This window comes from Megascapheus bottae, chromosome 4 (genome assembly GCF_031878675.1).
Source record: "Megascapheus bottae isolate mThoBot1 chromosome 4, mThoBot2.hap1, whole genome shotgun sequence".
Lineage (NCBI taxonomy): Eukaryota > Metazoa > Chordata > Mammalia > Rodentia > Geomyidae > Megascapheus > Megascapheus bottae.
The window spans coordinates 53,029,834-53,051,632 of record NC_143512.1 but is presented as its reverse complement, the minus strand read 5'-3'; the positions used below and the strand labels follow the sequence as shown (position 1 = coordinate 53,051,632).

The window sequence follows — 21,799 nt, the reverse complement described above, 5'->3', positions numbered from 1 at the left end:
CTGTGGATTGAAGCATGGATTGGCAAAGAAGCACACCCAGTGTTTGTGTCTTATCCACTGTCAACACAGTCCATTTAGATAGTTCCATTGTCTCTTCATGAGATTAGTGCATTCACGGAAGGCTATCACTAATGACAAGAAGACTTCCACCAAGCGTTCTGAATGCCACCAACGAAAATGTCACACACTCATGGCTAGCCTTGCCATTTCAGAAAGTCAGAAAGCCTTGGCAGCTTGCTCTGTTCCCTAGGAAGATAAGACAGTGCCTTCTCAACTATCTCTTCCCTCTCTGTGTACTTTCCTGCCTAGCCAGGTATATGGAGAAAGAAACTCTATCCAGATTACAGGATCTATTTTTAACAAGTCTTAAACTATATGATTGAAAAATCACTCTGTATCATTGGTACAAAAGAGCCAAATGATAGGCTTCATTTTGATTTTGTCTTGCAGTAAACTACTTGTGAGGTGAGACCAGGTCATGTTAGGGGATGTTAGAGTGATGGAAATTCATGCAGAGAGAGAATCCTACTTTCCAAAATTGTGAGGTAGACATGTTTTATGTTTCTCTATAACTTCTTCCAAAGATTTCAAAATGATTTTTCTTTGCTGCCCCCTATTCAATAAACCCATAAGTTGTTATAGCAACCAATACATGTGCCTTCTTGGAGAGTTATTTACCTCCTTTGGTATGGTTTATTTTCCTCATGACTCTACATCCCTCTACAAATATCAAGAGAGATGATTTGTTTGAAAAACATACAGAATCCAAATTTGAAGTTCAGTGCTTTATGTTTTAATTACCAGTAAAATTGCACTCTCTAAAATACTCTTGCAAATGGGGATAAAACGGTGAGAATGGGTATCATTGTGTGAAAAGTAATGTACCTACTACCTGACGAATGTAACTGTAATGCATTATGTAACTCAATACATTATTCTGGCAATAAAAAAATAAAATTAAAATAAAATAAAATTCTGTTGCATCCACACAGAGGTTAGGCATTGTTTTTCTAATGGTCAGACCACTCTAGTGAAGACATTTAAAGACCAAGCTTTATCTTCATGTTGTCTTCTGTTTGAGAATTCATTGAATAAACCAGCAGTTTCTGGACAGCTAGTTTTCTTTCCAGATTCAAGCTCTATCAAGTGAAGGGACCAAGGAAGCCTATTATTTAGAAAGACCCAGAGACATCTTCATGTTTTAGAATAATAAGTCCTAGCAATCTTGGTGACCCAGAATTGCCAAGTGGTTGTGGGCAGCCAGAAGATCATGTATATTCCAAGGATACAGCTGTCATTTTGAGTCTTAACTCTCATTTCGTACATGAAGAACAGGAAACGACTTATTTTATAATCATACTTTAGTTCTTGCCCTGGGTTTCTGCAGTGTGATTCAACTACAATTCTCAAAGGTAAAATGAATATTTACAGGTGCTACTTCACATAGCGGGTTCCAGAACTTGGAAACAAATTCAGATAGCTCAGTGCAATAATTTGCAAAAACTAGCACTCAGTACATATTAGTTATATTTAAGATTCCCCATCCTTACAATTGTTTGGGCCCTTCTACTTTAAAAATGTGTTGAATTATTTGCCCTATTTCAAATGCATCTTCACAGTAAAAATAACTTTCTAATTGCAAGTATTATTGCATATAAATTTAAATTTCTATACAAGCTAAAAAATTAAAAAATTACCTAAAATTTTAAATTCCATACAAATTAAAAATTGTGCAAAAATAAAAGGATCTAATGTTTTGTTGATAATTCATAGGGCTGGAAATGATCCATTGAATATCTATTGGAGTGTTGAAATGCTACAAGGATTTAAGAAATCAAACTGTTAGAAAGGCAGACAGAAAGAAAGAAAGAAAGAAAGAAAGAAAGAGAGAGAGAGAGAGAGAGAGAGAGAGAGAGAGAGAGAGAGAGAGAGAGAGAGAGAGAGAGAGAGAGAGAGAAAGAAGACTGGGCACCTATTTACACATAAACTCTTAAAATGAGTCCTTTTCTAAGTTTCCTTATTCCTACTGTTAACATATTTGTGGGCGCTAAGACACATCTCAAATTGAAGTGTAAAGAGAAATGATCACTCCTGTATTCGAAAGTGCTGGTGGGCTGTCTGTGCCATGGTCATTGATAGTGCAGGGAGAGGAACTACTGAAGGCCTTGTCCCCATGTTTGGAGGGTCCCCACCATCCCTTCCAAATCCTGGCGCTTTCCTACATGTCACCCTCCCTTCTTACCAGTCCTGCTGCCTCTCAGGACCCTGCAATAAGGCTTATGGGAGGGAAGTGGAAGCAGGGTCTGGTTTTGCAGAGTTCTTGTGTGGTCCCCAAGCCATGCAGTACTTCCTCTTGAATAAATGGTGTGACTGGAGTGCTGGTCCTCACAGCCCGCATCTGGAATGCTTATAACCTGCCAGCCCTGTGCCAAGTGCACACTCTGTTCCAGGTGGATTTGCTGGCATAGAAGTTTTATGGGACATGTCCTTCAGCAGCAGGGCACCAGGCTGGCTGTGGGCCTAGAGGTCTCACACTGAGATCCGGAGACTGTCAAGGGAGCTGACCCCTCAGAATCAGACTCTCAGGAAGGTTCAAGAACCAGTGTGTGGTGATATTCTCATTGAGATGCTCTTGGCAGTGACTGTAGACACCAGGCCGCAGAGTGCAGAGAGGGGTCACCATATGAAACAGCTTTGCACAAGAAGCCCAGATGTGGACACCCAAGCCTGCTAGACTGACCACAGTGCCTGTGAGGGCTAAAGAGGACCAGACCCATGTCCTTCTGCCCAGGCCTGGAAGGACTTTAAGAAATTTCTTTTTCCCCTTGAAAAAAAAAGAGAGAGAGAAATGATCATTGATACATGGGTTTTCTATAAGAGAGATAATAGGAGAGATGGAGACATTGGTTAGTTGGAGAGAAAACCTGTGGTATGCCAGCTGCAAATGTCAAGACATGCCTTTCAAAGGCTCATTCAATTGAATATTCTAAGGTTTAAAGATACACAGAAATCTGAACATGTATGGGGAAAGCCTCATTCTTTGAAGGTTGGCCCCAAATTAAATTTCCTATAGTCTGGGGGCCAGGTGTAAAAGGCAGCAAACCAGCTAGAAGAATAGGTTGACTTGGAAAGGAGGAGAAAATAGGTATGCTAATTGACCTCCACTCAGGCAAGGAATGAGCGTGGTGCAAGGGGAGGGTTGGGTGTGAGTATAGGTGTGGGAGTAGATTGACCTGGGAAAGTCGACAAAGATGAACTGAATGTCAAGCTTTGGGAACTTGGATTCTGTTCAGATGAGAATGAAGAGTCATAGCTTATACAGCCTTGACTTCTGCCAGCTCAGCTCCTTCTTCTGCAGTGCTGTCCCTGAGCTTTTGAAGGATATGAAGTAGGTTAAGCTGATGCCTAGACAGGTAGAGGGAAAACATCTCTATGGACCAGTGTTGCCAAAGCCACAGAATGACCCTTGCATAGTTTCACAGTCCTACCACCTGGTCATGCCTGGACTTGGGACCTAAAGTACTTGACTTTTTTTTTCCAATAGCAACACCAGCCTTGGGCTGAGTCCCTGATCTCGCTTCTCTGCAGCTTCAGCCTGTTTCCTTTGGCCCTTCTGCAAGCAAGTGGGTCAATCTTTACCCACTCCTTCTCTTCCTGAAGTCTGACGGCAGGCTGGGCCCAGCATGGCACAAGCTATACAACAGTTTTTCATGCTGCTCAGCAATCCTTCCCTGGCCCTTCTGGCCCAAATGTCACCCACCCAGCAGCACAATGACCTTTCCTTACAGCTCAGATCACCCACTTCCACAAACAGGAAAAACTAAGTCAGAACAGGCCCTTAAGTCGGGAAATAGAAGAGGATATTTAAGAATCTGGAAATACATGCCTCAGAACATAGACCTTTAACAATTAGGAATTAAGATTATTTACCACACTATTATTTTCATACAGAAAGAAAAAATAAAGTGGGCAGCATTTCACAATGTGGTGTAGGTATTCATGTGTGGGGATGATTTTAGTGTCACCTATTAGACAGTGTGAATGCATGCACTGGAGAAAGGGCCTGAAAAGGGGCCATTTGGTGTTCATTACTGGAATTGTTATCACCACTGACACACTGCAGTCTCAAGTGGAAAGGGGTCTCTGTGGGATGCTGTGACATTTCAATGCTCTTCAAACATCAGAGTCACATCCTGGAGCCTGCCACTGCATTGATCAGTATGCTATTGGCCTAAAGGCCCTACTTGCTGTCCTTTGGGGATCAGTCTCCAGTGGTGCCAGACTTCTCCAAATCTTCCTTTGCCTAAAACATGTTCAAGGAGCCAAGTGTAGACACCAGTGCCCAGAAGCCTGGCCCATGCCACCAGCGCTGCAGCGCAGGGCTCTTCCACTCCCTGTTCACAGTAGACTTGCCCTTCCAGGTTATCAGCTGCTATTTCATCTCCACTGAGACCACAGCAAAGAGGACTAGACGTAAACACCCATATGAAAGGTTTGTGTTGGGGTGGGGAGGGACTTTCTAATAGAGGATTCTGTAGTTTTGTTTTCATTTTTTGGAATGTTTTCATCACTCCAGAAAGGAACCCTATGTTCTTTAGCACTCACTCCCCCTTTCCCTTCATTCTCTACCTTGCTCTTAGGTCAAAAGTAATATAGTTCTTGGACTAAATAATCCATTTATTGGACATTTCATATAGTGTATAGTCTTTTATGACTGGCTTCTTTCATTTAGCATATTCTTTCTAAGGTCCATCCATGTTGCGGAATATACTTGTAGTTCCTTATTTGTCATGGCTATAGTGCATTTTATGTATCCATTCGTCGATCAGTGGGTATTTGGACAATTTGTCTAATATGACTAATACTACCATATACATTTTATAAGTACAGTTTTATGTGGTTATATGTACTTATTTTCCTTGTATTTATTTATTTTTTTTGCCAGTCCTGGGCTTGAGCTCAGGGCCTGAGCACTGTCCTTGGACTTTCTCAAGGCTAGAGCTCTACCACTTGAGCCTCAGCACCACTTCCGGCTTTTTTCTATGTATGTGGTACCGAGGAATCGAACCCGGGTCTTCGTGCATGCTAGACAAGCACTTTAACCACTAGGCCAAACTCCCAGCCCCTTTTCCTTGTATTTATATCTGGGAGTAGAGTTGATATGTTAGTTGCTTGGGTAATACTTAAGGAACTTCCAGACTGCTTTCCAAAGAGGCACTATCATTTTAAATGTCCTACAGCAATATGTAGTGATAGTAACATTTTGTTGCACTTCATTTTAATCAGAAGGCCAAGAAATTATTTGAATCTTTTAAAATTATGGTACAGAAAATAAGATTTGCCTTCTTAACTGTTTTCAGTTGTACAGCTCAGTAGTGTTAAGAACTGCACACCACTGTGCAACCTGTCTCTAGAATTCTTCTCTCTGTGCATAACTGAAACTGTGTACCTGTTAAACATCTCTAGTCCCCCCCCTCAGCCTGTGGCTTCTACCATTTGATATTCTATTACTGTGAATTTATCTGCACATAGTCATTTTCTTTTTATGACTATCCTATTTCCCTAAGTATAATGTCCTCACAATTTATATGGTAGCATGCATCAAAATTTCTTCCTCTCAACTTGGCTTAGTTGTATCTTTTGCAAATCTTTCAGTTGTGTCTTTTTGTCTGTCATGCAGTTATAAAAATGAGTGCACTGAGAAGAGTGAGTCTTAATCTTTTAGCTGCATAATGAGTCCATGTAGCCTGATGAAGTGTATCTGAGGATCCATTCCCTTGCCTTGATTCTAGCTCAGGTGGTCTCAGATAAAATTTAGAAGCTTCCTATTGTTTTGAGTGATTCTCATGCATTTGGGCTTCCAATCAAGGGATTGGGATAGAGAAGCACGCTCTTTGGGCCTTGAATGAAATCTGTTTTTCTTTCTGTCTCCTCCTTTGGTCACACACACACACACACACACACACACACACACACACACACACACACACACGGGTAACAAAGCTGGCTTTGGGCTTCTTCCTTTCTTTCCTCAACATAGATCATGCATTTTTCCATATAAAATATCTCCAAACTCTTGTCCTAAAACCAAGAGGTCCTATATAAAGCAGTGCCTGAGTGTGCCTGTAATGACTTTTGGAAAGGGCAAAGTGATCCTTTCAGAATCATGCCTAAAACAGAGATGTTTTGGTCTCAAGGCAATGCTTATCACCTCTACAGCAAGGTGGTGCTAGAAAGGTTCTGATAGGAAGGAACAACGAAGGATGATCTGAGTTTCTGAGGTTTATTGAAAGTGCTTACTGATTAGTTGATGAAGACATGTGCATGCTGAAATTATTAATAGTAGATGACGTAGTCTGAGAGACAGGCATCTAAGCCTGGAAGCTAAATTGTTGACCTATTTATCCAGACCTCTTTCTCAAGCTTGACAGGTTGCGGAGTGACCTTGTGTGATCTTGATGAGCCACATTTTCCTATCTGGTAAATTGGAAGTGACCTTCAAAGATCACTTTGTAAGATGTGGTTCCTGAAGCAGCATGACTGACATTGACTTCCCATTGATGCTGTGATGGCTGAATGCGTGGATCAAGCTTATATTGCTATCGTTGAGACTAAAATACCTAAGATGCAATAGCCACAAAATCCAGTGAATTATTATAATAGTAAAGGCTACAGTAGTTGGGTTTGTGGTTAGAACTTGGGTTGTGAGCTTTGAACATCTATGAACACAGTTAGGTGTGGGGGACGAATGACTTCCTATGAGTGTGTGAATGCAGACATTGATAGATGATAGATGAATGGAGACCCTGGAGAGAGAATCAGGGACTGCATTATATATTCTCACTTGCTTTGAATTTAAATAACTACATAGTAAAACTTTAATAATGATCATTTTAATCTTAAGGTATTTCTGAATATGTTATTTTGACTATGAATATGTTTTGTGATAAACTTATATGACTAGTCAATAAGAAGCAAACAAACTTCAGAAATCTAACACTATTATTGTTTATAGAGATAACCACTGTCAAAATGGCTGTCTTAATGACATTAAGCCACAAGAAAACTGTTTAAGGTACTGGGAAAGATTGTGCTATTTGGTTCACTGACAATATTAGATCAAGTTGATCTCTTTTTATTTTTTAAATTGAAGAAAATCTATATTGTATTCTACCTATGTTTTGCTGTTTTTGGATTTAAATTCAGGGCTGCAAGCTCGCTTTGGCAAACAACTCTGATTCTTGAGCTATATATACTCTAAGCTCTGGATGCTTTCAGGTAGAGCCTTGTGCTTTGGCTTTAGCCAGAATCATGCCACATCAGCCTATCTTGGTTTCAGGAATAACTGCTAGCATTACAGGCATACATCAGCACTGGGAAATAGGAGTGGAATCAGAGCAAGTAGAATGCAGATCCTAATATCTGAAGTTTGGATATAAACCCAAACTTCTTCTCCCAAAGTCTGGATCCACTTGTTGAAAGGTGAAGGATCTAGCCCTATAGTCTGTAAAAATGCTAGAAACAAATATTTGTAAACACCAGATGGTGTCTTTTGTAGATAAGGACTGCAGGAGAACTACAGAAACATAAATTTTGTCTAGAGAGTCATAATAACAAAATGACCCACAGACAGTTTTGAAATGTCTACCTCTGTGTTACAGACCCAGGTATGCTGGCTCTGCTAATGTGATTTTCCCTCTCAATTTATTCACGTGGATTATAACAGTACAGTAGCTAGTGAAACTCAAGCTCTAAATAGTATCATAACCAAATTTGAGGTTTATAAGTCATGAGAATTATTTATGTTTGCTGCATTTCAATACTATTTCAGAAATCAACCATTTCTTAGTTGGCTGAGGGATTTTTGACACAGTATTAGTTTGTTCTTCCTCTGGCCCCAGAGGAGCTGGGATGAAATCAGCTGATTTAATCATTCCATGTGGCTCCTCTGAGATAAGACCAGATGTAACCAGAAGGATTTATAGGATGGAAAATTCAAATGGATTAGAAAATCCATTCTGTGTTCAGCCCAACACATCCTAAATCAACATCCCCTGACTGGACCAGAGCAATCTCTAGCTGGCCTAGTGGGAAAGTTGTCATGGCAACTGACTGGGAAGCTCAGCCAGTGGAATGTGAATGCAAACAATGGAGTGATAAGATTGTGTCTGGAGCAGCATACAAGGCTGCTTCTACCTGATATATTAGGGAGAGTGTGAAATTGTCTCTGCATGTTGTACTTTCTTGCAATTTTTGCTGTTTGTTTGTAAGGTACTAAGTATCCTTTCCCAGTTATTGGTTTTAAAACATTGCTGCCAATGGATAACACAGCTCTGGAAATAAAACAGCACACAATGGATAGACACAGTGGTTTACAAAGCCCTGGAAAGCTGTTAATCTGTCACTTGAAAAATCTCCTAAAGGAGGGTGAAGCAAGCTTAAAGTAACTCCTGTGAATCTTTAGTGCCACCTTGTGTCCTATTAGAAAAACAGCCTCCCTTAGACACATCAGGACACACAGGGCAAAAATTAGCGCTGGATGATTTTGGAACTTAGTCACTTCCTTCTCAGAAGAATGTACACTTGATGTCTTGTCAGTTGCAGGAGTAGAAGAAAAAGAGGAAAGTTAGTCGGGCACAGTGGCTCACACCTGTACTTAGGAGGCTGAGATCTGAGGATCAAGGTTCAAAGCCAGTCTAGGCAATACAAAGCCCAGAGACTTTTATCTCCAGTTAATCACTAGAAAACAAGAAGTGAGGCTGTGGCTCAAGGGTAGAGTGGTAGCCTTGAGCTGAAGAGCTCAGAGACAGCACCCAGGCCCAGGGGTGGGTAGGGCAGTAACCCTGAGCTGAACTCAGGGACAGCGCCCAGGCCGAGTTCAAGCCCATGACCCCCCACCAAAAAAAGAGAAAAGTTAGACATTGGTGTTGAAGATGTTGCCATTGCTACTAACTCTTGCAAAGGAAATTTCTTTTTTTCAAATCAACTGAGCTATGCTGGAATCAAATGTCAGTGGAGACAAAACGTGTCTGATCAGTCCTACTCACTAACTCTAGTTCGTGGTCAGTGATGGTAGCATTTGCTCAAATGATACCTCATGCCCAGCATCACCTCTCACCCAGAACCATCCCTTCATCCACTGCTGACACAAACTACTTTCTTGTCTTGACAACCAACTCTCAGGAGATCTTAGAACTGTGACATGACCTACATGTGTTTCTGTGTGTTTCTTCCAGGGTTTGAGTTTTTTGAAACAAGTGCCAAGGATAACATTAACGTCAAGCAAACATTCGAACGTCTTGTGGATATCATCTGTGATAAAATGTCGGAGAGTTTGGAGACCGACCCTGCCATCACTGCCGCAAAGCAGAGCACAAGACTCAAGGAAACCCCTCCCCCACAGCAGCCCAACTGCGGCTGTTAATGGCCCCATCTCACAGGCAGCTCCAGGGGAGCGCTGATCGCCAAGAAGCACCATGTATGAATGGCCTATAGCCTTCACTTATACTGCCTAAGAATTATTTGAAGGAAGTCTTTAATGTCAATGGCCTGTACATGCATTCAAATCGTGGGAGATTTCCTGTGTTCATACTTGGCAAATATGTGATCTTAAATTTGTAAGGACTGTTCATCTATAAACATCTGGGACTTGCATGTGATGTATTATTTATTTGTCTTTGAGGCTCTTTTCTTTTTCTTTTAAAGATTTCTTCTCAGTTAAGCTACTGCTGGGACTTAACTATAATTCCACTACAAGTAACTTTTGTGCCACAGATTCAAATTATGCTATTTACATGAAGTTGCTTGTATGTGAGAGCAGGAAGAGATATCACAAAGCTTAATTTGTTGCATTCAGCTGAAAACGATCTCCACATTTTGCTCTTGATTAGGGACACACTCACAGGTCTGGGAAGTTTAGCATTAGGAAATAAATCTGAGATTCACTCTTAATAATAACACAGGAGAACACTGACTATAGAGAAGTTGCATTGCTTATAAAGACTTTACAGGTTTCCCAAGTCATTAACTTGATTATGACTAAATTTAGTTTACATGTTTAAATAGCAGATACACTTACCCCAGGACTTGTCTTTCCACTGTTTCTATCCAAACTCTGAATATTCTAGAGTATTAAACACACAGAGAGGTATCTACCAAGTACAGGTTACACAACAAGCATTAACCAAGAAAGGTTTGAGTAGCTATAGAATTCCACAGCCTGAGCACCTCCTATTTCCTTAATGATTGGTCCCCCACAATACACTTATATTCCACCACTGTCACCATCACCACCATCACTCTCATCAAAGCTGGGAATAGAGATTGCATGGACTCTTATTAGGGTTCTTCTTCCTATAGAAGGAAGACTAGCTTTCTCAACCTTTATCTTCTTCTCAAACCTCCCCTACATTCCTCTTCTTATTTAAACACATGAGTTCAATGTATCTCCAACTGAGAAAAGACCATTTGCAAATTTAACATTTTGCAACCTCAGTATTTACAGTTCTAAAACATATTCCCCTTTACACCTCTACACATGCTTAGGACAGTCTCTGTGGCTGAGAGGTCAGACACGTGTAGAATCCACAGTAATTTGGGAGACAGGGAAGTAACACTTGAACATCCAGATTTTACCCTAGCTTTCCTGAAGATGACATATAAATAAAAAGCAAGCAATAAATTCCACTAGCTATGCCAATCATTGGAGAGAAACGTGGGTCTATGTCACAGTCCATCTTTATTCACAGCAAGTATTTTAGGAAAGCACATTGCAAAGGGTAGTTCCCTTCCAAAACGGGCTTTCCTTTTTGTTTTTAATTGTATTATAGATTTCCCCCCACTCTTTTCAAAACTAGAGAGAAGCTTCTCAAGGAAGTATTAAGTGTGCATTAAATTCGCCAAGCAATTGTCATGACAATACATGTACATTTGAAAATATCTATAGAATAAATTTCTCCAAGTCAGGGAACATGCATTACTGATAACTTGTATTGATTAATTGTAAGAGGGAATGTATGGAGCATTTAAGTATGTGCATGTTACTTCTCACCCTCTTAGTTTTAGATTCAAGATAACTGGTAGTAAATTTCTATTGCTAGGCAAGCCTTAGCTTAACTAAGACAAGAAAATACCCATGTTTCGTTAAACCTTAATGGGACATCCAAATTTCAAATCTCAGAAAGGAAATTGAGAGGTGAAGATAAAACAGAAGTAAGGGGTTGCTATAGCTCCTCCTTAGGGTCACTTGAAGTTACCTGAGAAGTAAGTACTAAAATTAGTATCTGAAAATGGACTACTATGATGCCTCCAGTGGCAGCAGAAAGTTACAGCATGGTGGTGATGAAAGTGAAATATAAATTCTACAAAAGAACTACTCAAAGTATACAAAATACTGTCACATTCTATTAAAACCATCCATTTCACTCACTTTCTCTTTCCCAAATTAATTAAAACTTTTTGTTTCTTTTGCACATGTGTCATTTTTCAGGAGCCAGTGTTCAATCTTCTCATTTTAGCTACATCTGTGCTAATAATAATAAACTTTCAGGTATAAGATGTTCTCTTTTATAAGTGAAATGCATCCTACTATTATCTGAACTTCCATGAAATGACTTTAAGTTTGGAGTGCTGTTGTTCATTGTGATGTGCTTTGTCCAACATGTATTTTAGTGCATGGTTGAAGTTGTCCAAAAAATCTTTTGGTTACCTGTGTGGCATTTGTAGGACTCTATTAAAAATGTATCCTAAGTCTACCAAGCTATACCAAGTGGAGGTAGCAGCTGCATGTGAAAATCTGTGATATAATCTTATTTTAAAGTCATGAATGAAAACTGTTCTAGACCAAAAAGTTAGTCTGTTGATGACCTTCATAGTACTGTTGGAATGCTCATTCAGTTATTTTTGGTGTGGGCTATTTCAGAGCTAGCTTGCCTGTCTGAGGAATCGTTCCTGTCTCAGTTATAGTCTGCCATGACAGATCCCTGGAACTCTGTTTCTTGATGTACATCCTCACTCTGTGTGCTATGTCAAGATGCCACATGAGCTATTAGACCCTTGCGGCTTCTCTCTACTCACTCCCTGGAAAATGCAATCTCTACAGTTCTGCTCAGCTCTATGAATACTATCTCTGTGCTTGAAATAGATTGCTAGGAATGATAAAGTCTTTGCTGATAGAGTTTGCTTTTTAGAATTCTCTGTTTTCGGTAAATTTTAGACCAAAGTAAGTTACAGACATCTTGTTTCATACCCTGGAATTAATTGGAATATATTAGTAAGAGATAAAATTAGTAACTATATGAACAAAAAATGTATTTACCTAAACCCTATACCTAAAGGGCTCTAGATTCTAGAAATAGAATGCCTTGTGAGGGGCCAAACACAGGCTGGGACAGACTTATCTAAAATATATCTACTTATTGGTATTGGTATTTCATAAACAAATGCATTTTTAAAACTTTATAGACAAGCTTGATACCCCAGTCAAACAATATTTTCCTTTAGTAAATTGAAATATTTACCCCCAGGCCACACACCTAGTGCTGCCTCTCCCAACAAGCATTTACTCACAGACATTGACATCTTTTAGTGAAGGGAAAAAATTCCATCCATGGTGCTTTCTCGGTGCAAGGGAAAGGTGAGTGTTTGCTATGTGCCAACTCCAACTCACATCTTGTTACAAGGTCCATGGAATCGATTTTTCATACCAGAGAGGGTGGAGAGAAAAACTGTTGTGTTTTTTCCAAACATTCTAAATAATAGAAATGAATTATTTCAAAACCTCATACAAACACTAATATATTAAGGACAGATAATGTAACCAGTGGGACAAATTAAATTTACTCTTTGCATTTCTCTTTTCTATTTCCTGACTTTGACTTTTTTTTAATCATTCCAGTTTTTTTAAAGAACGCTTTTCATACAATGACAGGATCAAGGATAGAATATGAGACTTATTTTTCACAATTTATCTCCTATTTGCAGCTATTATTGGTGGAGTTTCAACCAATCTTCACCTGTTGAAATGAGACTAGGTGGTTATCAGTATATTTCATTCACCTGTGTTCACACTTTCCTTCATTGTGGACAACTGAGAGTTTCTGTGACTTCGCTGTAAATGGAAATATCATGCATCATATTCATGTTGTCTGTCATTCAGAAATGCTTCAGTTTATGAGTGCTATTCTTAGAAATACAGATGGTACATGAGCCACACAGATGTATACCTAGTGTTTCAGGGACATGAGCAGGACCTACATCTGATTAGTGGTTCCATACTCCATGTCGAAGTGAAGTCTGGGGACTGCTTGCTTTGTCAGTAGGATGGTTTTCCAATTTTATGGAAGTGTGCTCAATGACAACTGTCCTGTAATTCCTGTTAATATATTGTTAATGTCAGAAGTGATGTGATATGGTTGGACTGTCTATATGTACAACTATTTAAGTGGTGTTTGTAGAACTGAAATGTCTTAAATGTTGCATGAAATATGTTCTAAAAATAGATTTGTTTTCTATTTTCAACACCTCAGAATTGAGGGTTCATGGGCCAATAAGTGCAATATTTAATGACTTACTCAGTGTATATAAACTAGTGTGAAAGAGTGAATTATAATGAATGTGTGAGAGATGCTTTGATGGCTGTGTGCTTATTCAAATGATTTCTTGTAGCAGTATTTGTCTAGTGGTGCAATTTATACAATATCTTATTGGTGTCATGTGGAACTCCTCTGTGCCTACTTTAAAGTACCTTTTTTTTCTATAAGACCAAACATTTTAGTATCTTCAAAAACATGTCAGTTTTGCCTTTTAGAACTGTGGAGTTTACTTTCAAGACAGAATAACTGTGAGTTGATTTCATAATTCAGAATTTTCTCTAAGATCTATAGGGGTGTATTAAGCAATTAATTTAGATATCTAAGACAAACATGTGAATACAGAAGGTACTTTTTCTCCTCAGAAAGATTGATGTCACATTCTATACACTAAGAATTTTCACTTTTGTAGTTGTGTGTACATTTTATTGTTACTTAAGCCTGTACTTTGTTTGCACACTTAATGCTGTCAGTCCTGGGAATGCTAAGATAATGATGTCTTTTTAGATTGTAGTTAATGTTACATTCACTTTCAATTCTCAATTGTCCACACTGGTGATGTAAGAGAAACAAAAATGAAAATCCTTTCTTCATGTTGTCATCATAAATTCATTTATTCACCCTTGAACCCTCTTAGTTAATCTTATAATTGGTGGCCTGGATCTTTCAGACATTTAGAAAAAAGAAAAAGAAAAAATAAGATATTAAGGCTAAGTTGCTGGTTTACCAAGCTATAAATATTTAGTATAGATAGGTTCTGGTAGGTCAACCTCTTTAACCTTTTATTTCCCAATTTCATTTGTAATGTAAAGCTTCATCTTAATATTATGCTGTTATTATTTTTACTTAGATGGCAGGCTAATCCATGATACCCTTAGAAAGAAAAATAACTATGACTCAATAGAAATGGAGTTCAGAAGCCTGGCTTGGTGGCTCACACCTGTAATCCTAGCTACTCAGGAGACTGAGATCTGAGGATTGTGGTTCAAAGCCAGCCCAGGCACGAAAATGTCTGTAAGACTCTTATCTGAAATTAATCACCAGAAAACTGAAAGTGGCACTATGGCTCAAGAGGTAAGGTGGTAGCCTTGAGGTGAAGAACTCAGGGACAATGCCCAGACCCAGAGTTCAAGTCCCATGACCAACAAAAAAAAAAGGCCATGGACATATATACATGATAAAGTACCTAAAATTCATGATAAAATACATGTTTTTCATGTCTTTCTATCGCACTTGAACCTAAAATGACATGTAAAGTTGTGCCAAACATATGAAATGGCTTTGTTCTACGTAGGTAATATGTGGTCCCAAGTTAACTGTGGTGGGCTGAAAGTTGTACTCAACTCTCAAAGCCCACAGAGGAAGTCAAGTGAGAGTGGATCAAATAGGGAGCTCCTTAAAGACTTCTTGCCAAAAAGCATGAGTGAGATTGTTGAAAGGGTTGACACTAATCAAGATATATTGAATTCATAAACTGCTTGGCTAAATAGCAATTCCTTTATACTTAAAAGACAATTTAAAAATCAAAACAAAAAAATGAAAGCAGGTAACCAATTTCAGAATGATAATTAAAGGGTGTGGGTAAGTGTTTTTCATTTACTGTCACATAGTTATCGAATGCCATATGATCAGTAATGTGGAAAAAAAAGAAAGAGAGGAATATGCCTTTGCCCCTACTGAGAAGGGAAAACAAATGAAAGATAGAATCTAAGTGCTAAGTTGTGTCAAGGTAGGGGAGCACAGTGAGTGGGGACAGGTAAAGTATGGCTCCACTGAAGAGGTCAGACATGATCCTAGAGAGAATAAGACAGTGAAGAGACTGAGCCAAGTGTATAAATGGGAAAGCCCACCTTGTCCCCCCTGTGAGCAAGAATGTGACAGAGCTGGCAGCAGTAGAGAATTTTCTTTCCCAAAACAGCTAGAGCAGCCCTCTGAAAACCCTTAAATCCCTTAAACTTCCTAGACATTGGTCTCCATGAGAAAGAAGAGTCACTGATAGTCATTGCCCTGTGCTGCTGAGTAGCTTAGCTCTCAGCCACAACAGACATATTTTTTCAAGGCACAATTTGAGCAGTTAAGTTTGACGTTTTCCATGAGGCCATGTCTAATCAATTGTCACCTAGACAGATGTGTTCTGCTTTTCTCTGTTTCCCATTAAGGACATTGAGAAATGCAAATGTCCTTTGCAAATCCTTTGTTAACCAGGAACTTTTGACTTTTCTTCAGTGACTGCACTGTGGAACTCTTCTTGAGAAAAATCTTGACAACAGCTTAATGCTTTCTGGTAGTGACTGTGATGTTTAGTTGAAAACTATTCTGCAAAGCTGGTATTGTGGCTCTTCATATGTCCACAGGGGCACCTGTCTGGGTTTAAAGTGTAAAGCATATTCACATTGTGAACTTTTAATTATCTTTATGAAAATCATGTACAAAAATAGTATGTGCTCTATTAGCTATTCAGTTTGTATGTGAATTCTGTATGGAAAGTGATTTTTCTGTTCTTTGGGTTTCTCTCATTTTTAAAGATTACAATAAATATCTAAGAGACTATATTCCTGAATTTCTCAGTTTTAGTCTATTGTATTTTTAATCTACTTTCAATGTACATTATTTTTCCTCTTAGTACATCTCTATTCACTTCTTATAATCTCCCCCTTTAACAATTTCAGGCAGTCTTGAACTTCAATTGAAGGTGTGTGTGTGTGTGTGTGTGTGTGTGTGTGTGTGTGTGTGTGTGTGTATGTGTCCATAAACATCTAATGTAAATTTACACTGAAATTACTTCTAACACTTATGATCTTTTAAGGTGCATAACATTTTATGAGTTCTAGTTTACAGAATAAAGAGGAACTTCAGCTTCAGTGGGGTTACATACTGCTATCCCAGCTACTCAGAAAACAAAGTAAGAAAGATCTCAAGTTAGAGGCAAATCCTAGTAAAATGGTAAACAGATTCTGTCCTGAAAGCAAAATAATAGCAAAATGGTATAAGTATGAATTGAATGACAGCACTTGCTAGCATATTTGGCCAAGTCCCTGGATTCAATCCTTAGTCCCCCAAAAAGAAAGAGAAAACATAGGAAGGAGGTTTTTAAAAAAAGGTGAAGATTTGTAGATTTGTCAAGGTATTAAAAAATATCATCTCAGGGGCTGGGAGTTTGGCCTAGTGGTAGAGTGCTTGCCAAGCATGCAGAAAGACCCAGGTTCAATTCCTCGGTAACACATATATAGAAAAAAAAAAAAAGCTGGAAGTGGTGTTGAGGTGCATGTGGTAGATAGAGCTCTAGCCTTGAGAAAGTCCAAGGACAGTGCTCAGGCCCTGAGCTCAAGCCCAGGATTGGCAAAAAAAAAAAAATCAGCCAGAAGTGGAGCTGTGGCTCTAGTGGTAGAGCTCTAAGGTTGAGTAAAAAGCTTACAGGCAGCACCCAGGTATTGAGTTCAAGCCCCAGGACCAACACACACACACACACACACACACACACACACACACATATACACTCACATATCATCATCATTATCATCACCACCATCATCATCATCTCACCAACCTGAACGATGTGTTTTTATAGTAGAAGCCTAAGCCCTGACAACCACTTTGTTATTTTTGTTTGGTTTTGCTTTTATTTGGATAGGTTGATGTTATTTTGTTTCATTTTATTTATTTTTTTGAGAACCTATTTCCAAAAATTAAATTACTGCAGGCTTGCTTTGAACTCACTCTGTAGCTCTAAATCTTCTTCCTGCCCTATCCCAAGTTCTGGTATTACAGATATGTACCACCATGACCAGCCCAGAGATCATTTTAACAATATATTGGGCACATTTTGGGAATGGTACCAGCAACTGAAAAAAAACACATGCGGGTGTGATACATAAATGGCATAGACATAATTTAATGCACTGTCCACAATGCAGTGCCAATCAAGATGCTTTCTGAACTTTTGATTTCAAGTTTGAAGACCTTAGTGACTTACCAGCCAAAAACTTAGTCAACAGCTCTAATTCTATAGATTCTCTTCCATTTGCCTTGTTGGGGCCAGTTTCAGGATTTTACACCAATGGTAAACGAAATGAGTCAATCAAGATCTGTATGAACCACATTACCATCTAGCACTGAACTCAGTGATAGGGGTTTCTAGGCAGACAAAGAAGGTAGCATGAAACATATCAAAAACAAAGTGAAGGCTCTTCAGTTATATTTTCAACAAATCTGTGAGATACTTTCTATGTATTAATTTTTTATGTATTAACTTAGAATCCTGACTGCCAATGAATTTATGCAACTGTAATGGAGGATAATGTATAAGTTAATAAATCATTCATTCATAATTGTATTCTATAAAACCTATGTGTAGCTGAGCATGGTGGTTCACACCTGTAATCCTAGCTACTCAGGAGACTGAGATCTGAGAATCATGGTTCAAAGCTAGACCAGGCACTAAAAAGTCTATGAGACTCTTATCTCCAATTAATCATCAGAAAACCAGAATTGGCACTGTGGCTCACAGGGTAGGGTGTAGCCTTGAGCTGAAGAGCTCAGGGACAGCACCCAGGCCAGAGTTCAAGTCCCACAATCACCAACAACAACAACAAAAAATCAACCTATGTGCAGTCATTAAAAAGAACATTGGAAAATTGTTTTATTTCAACAGGACTCACCAATGATCTTCTTTGAAGAATAAACACGCACGCACATTCAGAGAGAAAAGGTGAGAGAGAAAATGAGAAAGAAAGGGTAAGGGACACTCTAGTGCACTTACAAACAGATAAATTGATAAAAATTTTAACAATGGCAAGAACCCAAAAGTAATACTGATGTTTCCTTTTACTGAGCCAGGTCTAGCTGGTTTTAACAACAGTACAGTTTTGTCCTCATTCCTCAGTAACATTCCTGGCTTTGAATTATTTTTTAATGAAGTTGTTACCTAGCTATAATAGTGAAATAGTAGTTTGCAGATGATAGGTCCGCTACCCACAGAAGAGGCTCATTCTGTTGTTGGCTTTCTTTCTTTCTTTTTCTCTTTCTTTCTTTCTTTCTTTCTTCTTTTTTATTTTATTTTTTTTGCCAGTCCTGGGCTTTAGCTCGGGGCCTGAGCACTGTCCTTGGACTTTCTCAAGACAAGAGCTTTACCATTTGCACCTCAGCACCACTTCAGGCTTTTTTCTATGTGTGTGTTACCAAGCAATCAAACCTGGGTCTTTATGCTTGCTAGGCAAGCTCTCTGCCACTATGCCAAACTCCCAGCCCTCTGCGGTTGACTTTCTATTGGACTGAAAAAGACTTCATAAGTGACGGGCATTCTCTAATTCAGGGGTTTGAACACTTCTCAGAGACACTGTACCTCCTGGTCCTCTTGTTTCTTCTTTAACTTCCCACACCCTTACTCACCCACTCAGTCCAGACAATCTATAATCTGGCCAAAACAAAGCTGAGAAAAATTGCTCATCAACCAGAAAGCTGATTGGAGGAAGAGAGAGGTGACCTTAGGTTTCTAAAAAGTTGGCAGCTACTGTTTATAGTTTTTCCCCTCATTGAGATGCACCATAAGTGATACTTTCCTTGTGGTCAATACCACTTTAGAGCAGTACAAATTAACATATCCCTCAGCACCTTTTCTGTCCTTCCCTCTATATATAGAACATAACAAAATCAAAAGACAGGGGTCACCTAATGGACAGGAAGCCAAAATTAAAATGAGATACAAAATAATATTTGAGAATGGGAAATAATGCTAATGATGAAAATTATGGAAACTCAAATAACCATAGTCACAGCAAGAAAAAGCTGGCATCTGAGAAAGATAATGTGTCTTTATGTGAGTTGTGATATCTTGAGTACACAGATCTAAAATCAAACACAGCTAAGTCAAACTCTGGGAGACAGGACAAACATCCCATCATAAATTAATGATGAAATAAAGGCTCTCAAAATGGCTTTATTCACAGCTGAAGGATTATCGTCTTGATTTTTTTCCTTTGCTTCTTTAGGTTATTTCTAATTCCTTTCGGTGATCATTGGAGGTGAGTGCATCTATTCCTCTTGTAACAGTGCGGGAATACCACAACAATTCTACCATCAGTGGTATTGGCAGAGAGAGAGCTCTTTATTCCCATATTTGGCATGCTATATACCCATACCTCCTCACAAAACTCTCCATTCTCTGCAGGCTCTGTGTGGTAGGAGACTCAGTAATGACCCCATTTAGTACAATGTGCTAAATGCCTGAGTGTTGGTGTGGCTTCATACCCCAAATTCCCGGCTTGAAATCTTGCCCCTCAAAGTGATGGCAGCAGGAGGTGGGGGCCCTCTGGAGGTGATGAGGTCATGAGACTAAATCTTCCATGAGAAAGAAGAGGACGTTAGAAAGAGGACCCCAAGAAACTCTTGCTTGTATTGGTTTTGTATCAGTACCATAGTAAACTCAGTAGCCAGTCTCAAACTACCACCCTCCTGCTCTACCTCCTGCATAGCTGATGCAGCATACTTTCCTTCAAGAAGAAAGGTGAATTTCCCTTGCTTTTCCTCGTGGCTGCACATGGTGACAATGTGAACACAAAGAATGAGCAGGAATGGATGTGAGCATTGGAAATCTTGGTTATAAAGGGCACTGCCATTTCCTCTTGTCTGTTCTCTCTTGGGTCACTCTGGGGAAAATTAGCTGCTATGCTAAGGACACGAAAGCCACCTAAGGCCCCATCAATTGTCCCAACTAAATGTCAAGAATCCAAACCTTTAATATTACAATAGATGAATCACAAACACCAGATTTGAGAACTACTGAATGAGATGAGAGCTAGAAAGTGGGGAATCATGTTTCACAGGGTTTACTCTCCTCAGAGGGTCGTATATATTTTTCTACTGACTATCCCAGTTGACCTACGAGATAACTAGAGTATTAACAGGCTGCTTGCATTGTTTACATTCAAGGTATTATGTTAGTCTCTTCTATGAAGTAAGTTCTGGTAGTATCTTTATTGTAGCCCCCAAGAATGGAAGCCAAGCTTTAAGGAATGATGTACTTCTGTAACATCAAATTTGGAAAGTAAAGTAAGGTTTGAATCCAGATGCCCTAACTCTGTAAAGCATGATCTTTCAATGAATGTTTGATACTAACTTTGAAGAAAGATAGCACTAAAGTTTCTTCAAATAAAGAAAACTTAGACCCAGATGGTCTAAGAGCCAGCTCATTTCTAAGTATTAGCTGCTTAATTACCTTGAGATGCACTTTTCATTATTTATTATTATTTTTGTGTGAGATAAAGGTCTCTGCCTAGGGGATGTGGCCAGGAGGGATCGATACTACCCTGTGGGTGGGAGTGTAAACTCGTTCAACAGCTATGGAAAACAGTATGGCAGTTCCTCAAAAGACTAAACATAGAGCTCCCCTATGACCCAGCAATTCCACTACTTGGCATTTACCCAGTCATCCAGAAACAAGAATATACTAAAGCCACTAGAACAATGATGTTCATTATAGCACTATTTACAATAGCTAAGATATGGACCAATGCAGGTGCCCCTCAGTAGATGATTGGATCAACAAGATGTGATATTTATACACAATGGAATTCTATGCTGCTGTCAAAAAGAACGACATCACACCATTTGTAAGAAAGACTTAGACAAAAGTCATATTACGTGAAGTAAGCCAGACTCAAAGGAACATAGGTTCCATGGTTTTCCTCATTTGTAATAATTAGCAGAGGATTACAATAGCACAAAACCTAGATACAAAAGGCCATATAGGATGAGACGAAATGAAAGGAACTCTAGGATATGGAAACAAAAGCTTTATCTTGTGTGATTGTTGTTCTTACTGTACTATGTTATTTCTCCTCTCTTTTTTTTGCCCTTATGGTTAATCTGACTTTGTTACCTGGCATATTGTATATATTTATTTATTTATTTGAAATAGGAAAAGGAAGGGAGAGAAACAAGATGATGGGGGGAGGAAAATGGGGACAAAAATATAAGAAGGGGTATCAATGGGTGAGAAGTAATGCACCTACTACCTGGCGAATGTAACTGTAACCCTTCTATACATTACCCCGACAATAAAAGAAAAAGAAAAAAAAAAAGTCTCCGCCATATTGGCTTCCAAGCTTAATCCTCAGCTCCCAGCCACCCAAGTAGTTAGGAATAAAGGAATGAGCCACTGGCACCAATACTCTTGTCACTTGGTCATTTTTAAAATAAATTCTTATTGGTCC

General features: G+C 39.0%; 1 protein-coding gene and 1 non-coding gene across 4 annotated transcripts in view; both read left to right on the top strand.

The window, feature by feature from the left end:
• Rab3c (RAB3C, member RAS oncogene family) overlaps positions 1 to 12,167 on the top strand; it is a 185,498-nt gene extending 173,331 nt beyond the window's left edge. For all 3 annotated transcript variants that reach the window (XM_090331916.1, XM_090331915.1, XM_090331917.1), the window contains exon 5: positions 9,237 to 12,167. In XM_090331916.1, the coding sequence (XP_090188042.1) occupies positions 9,237 to 9,424 (188 nt within the window). In that variant the 3' untranslated portion in view covers positions 9,425 to 12,167. The remainder of the gene's footprint in view (positions 1 to 9,236) is intronic.
• Positions 2,090 to 2,223, top strand: LOC150064460 (small nucleolar RNA SNORA71). Its single transcript, XR_016535301.1, has one exon. It is a non-coding gene; the product is annotated as a small nucleolar RNA SNORA71 (small nucleolar RNA).
• Positions 12,168 to 21,799: the final 9,632 nt, after the last annotated feature.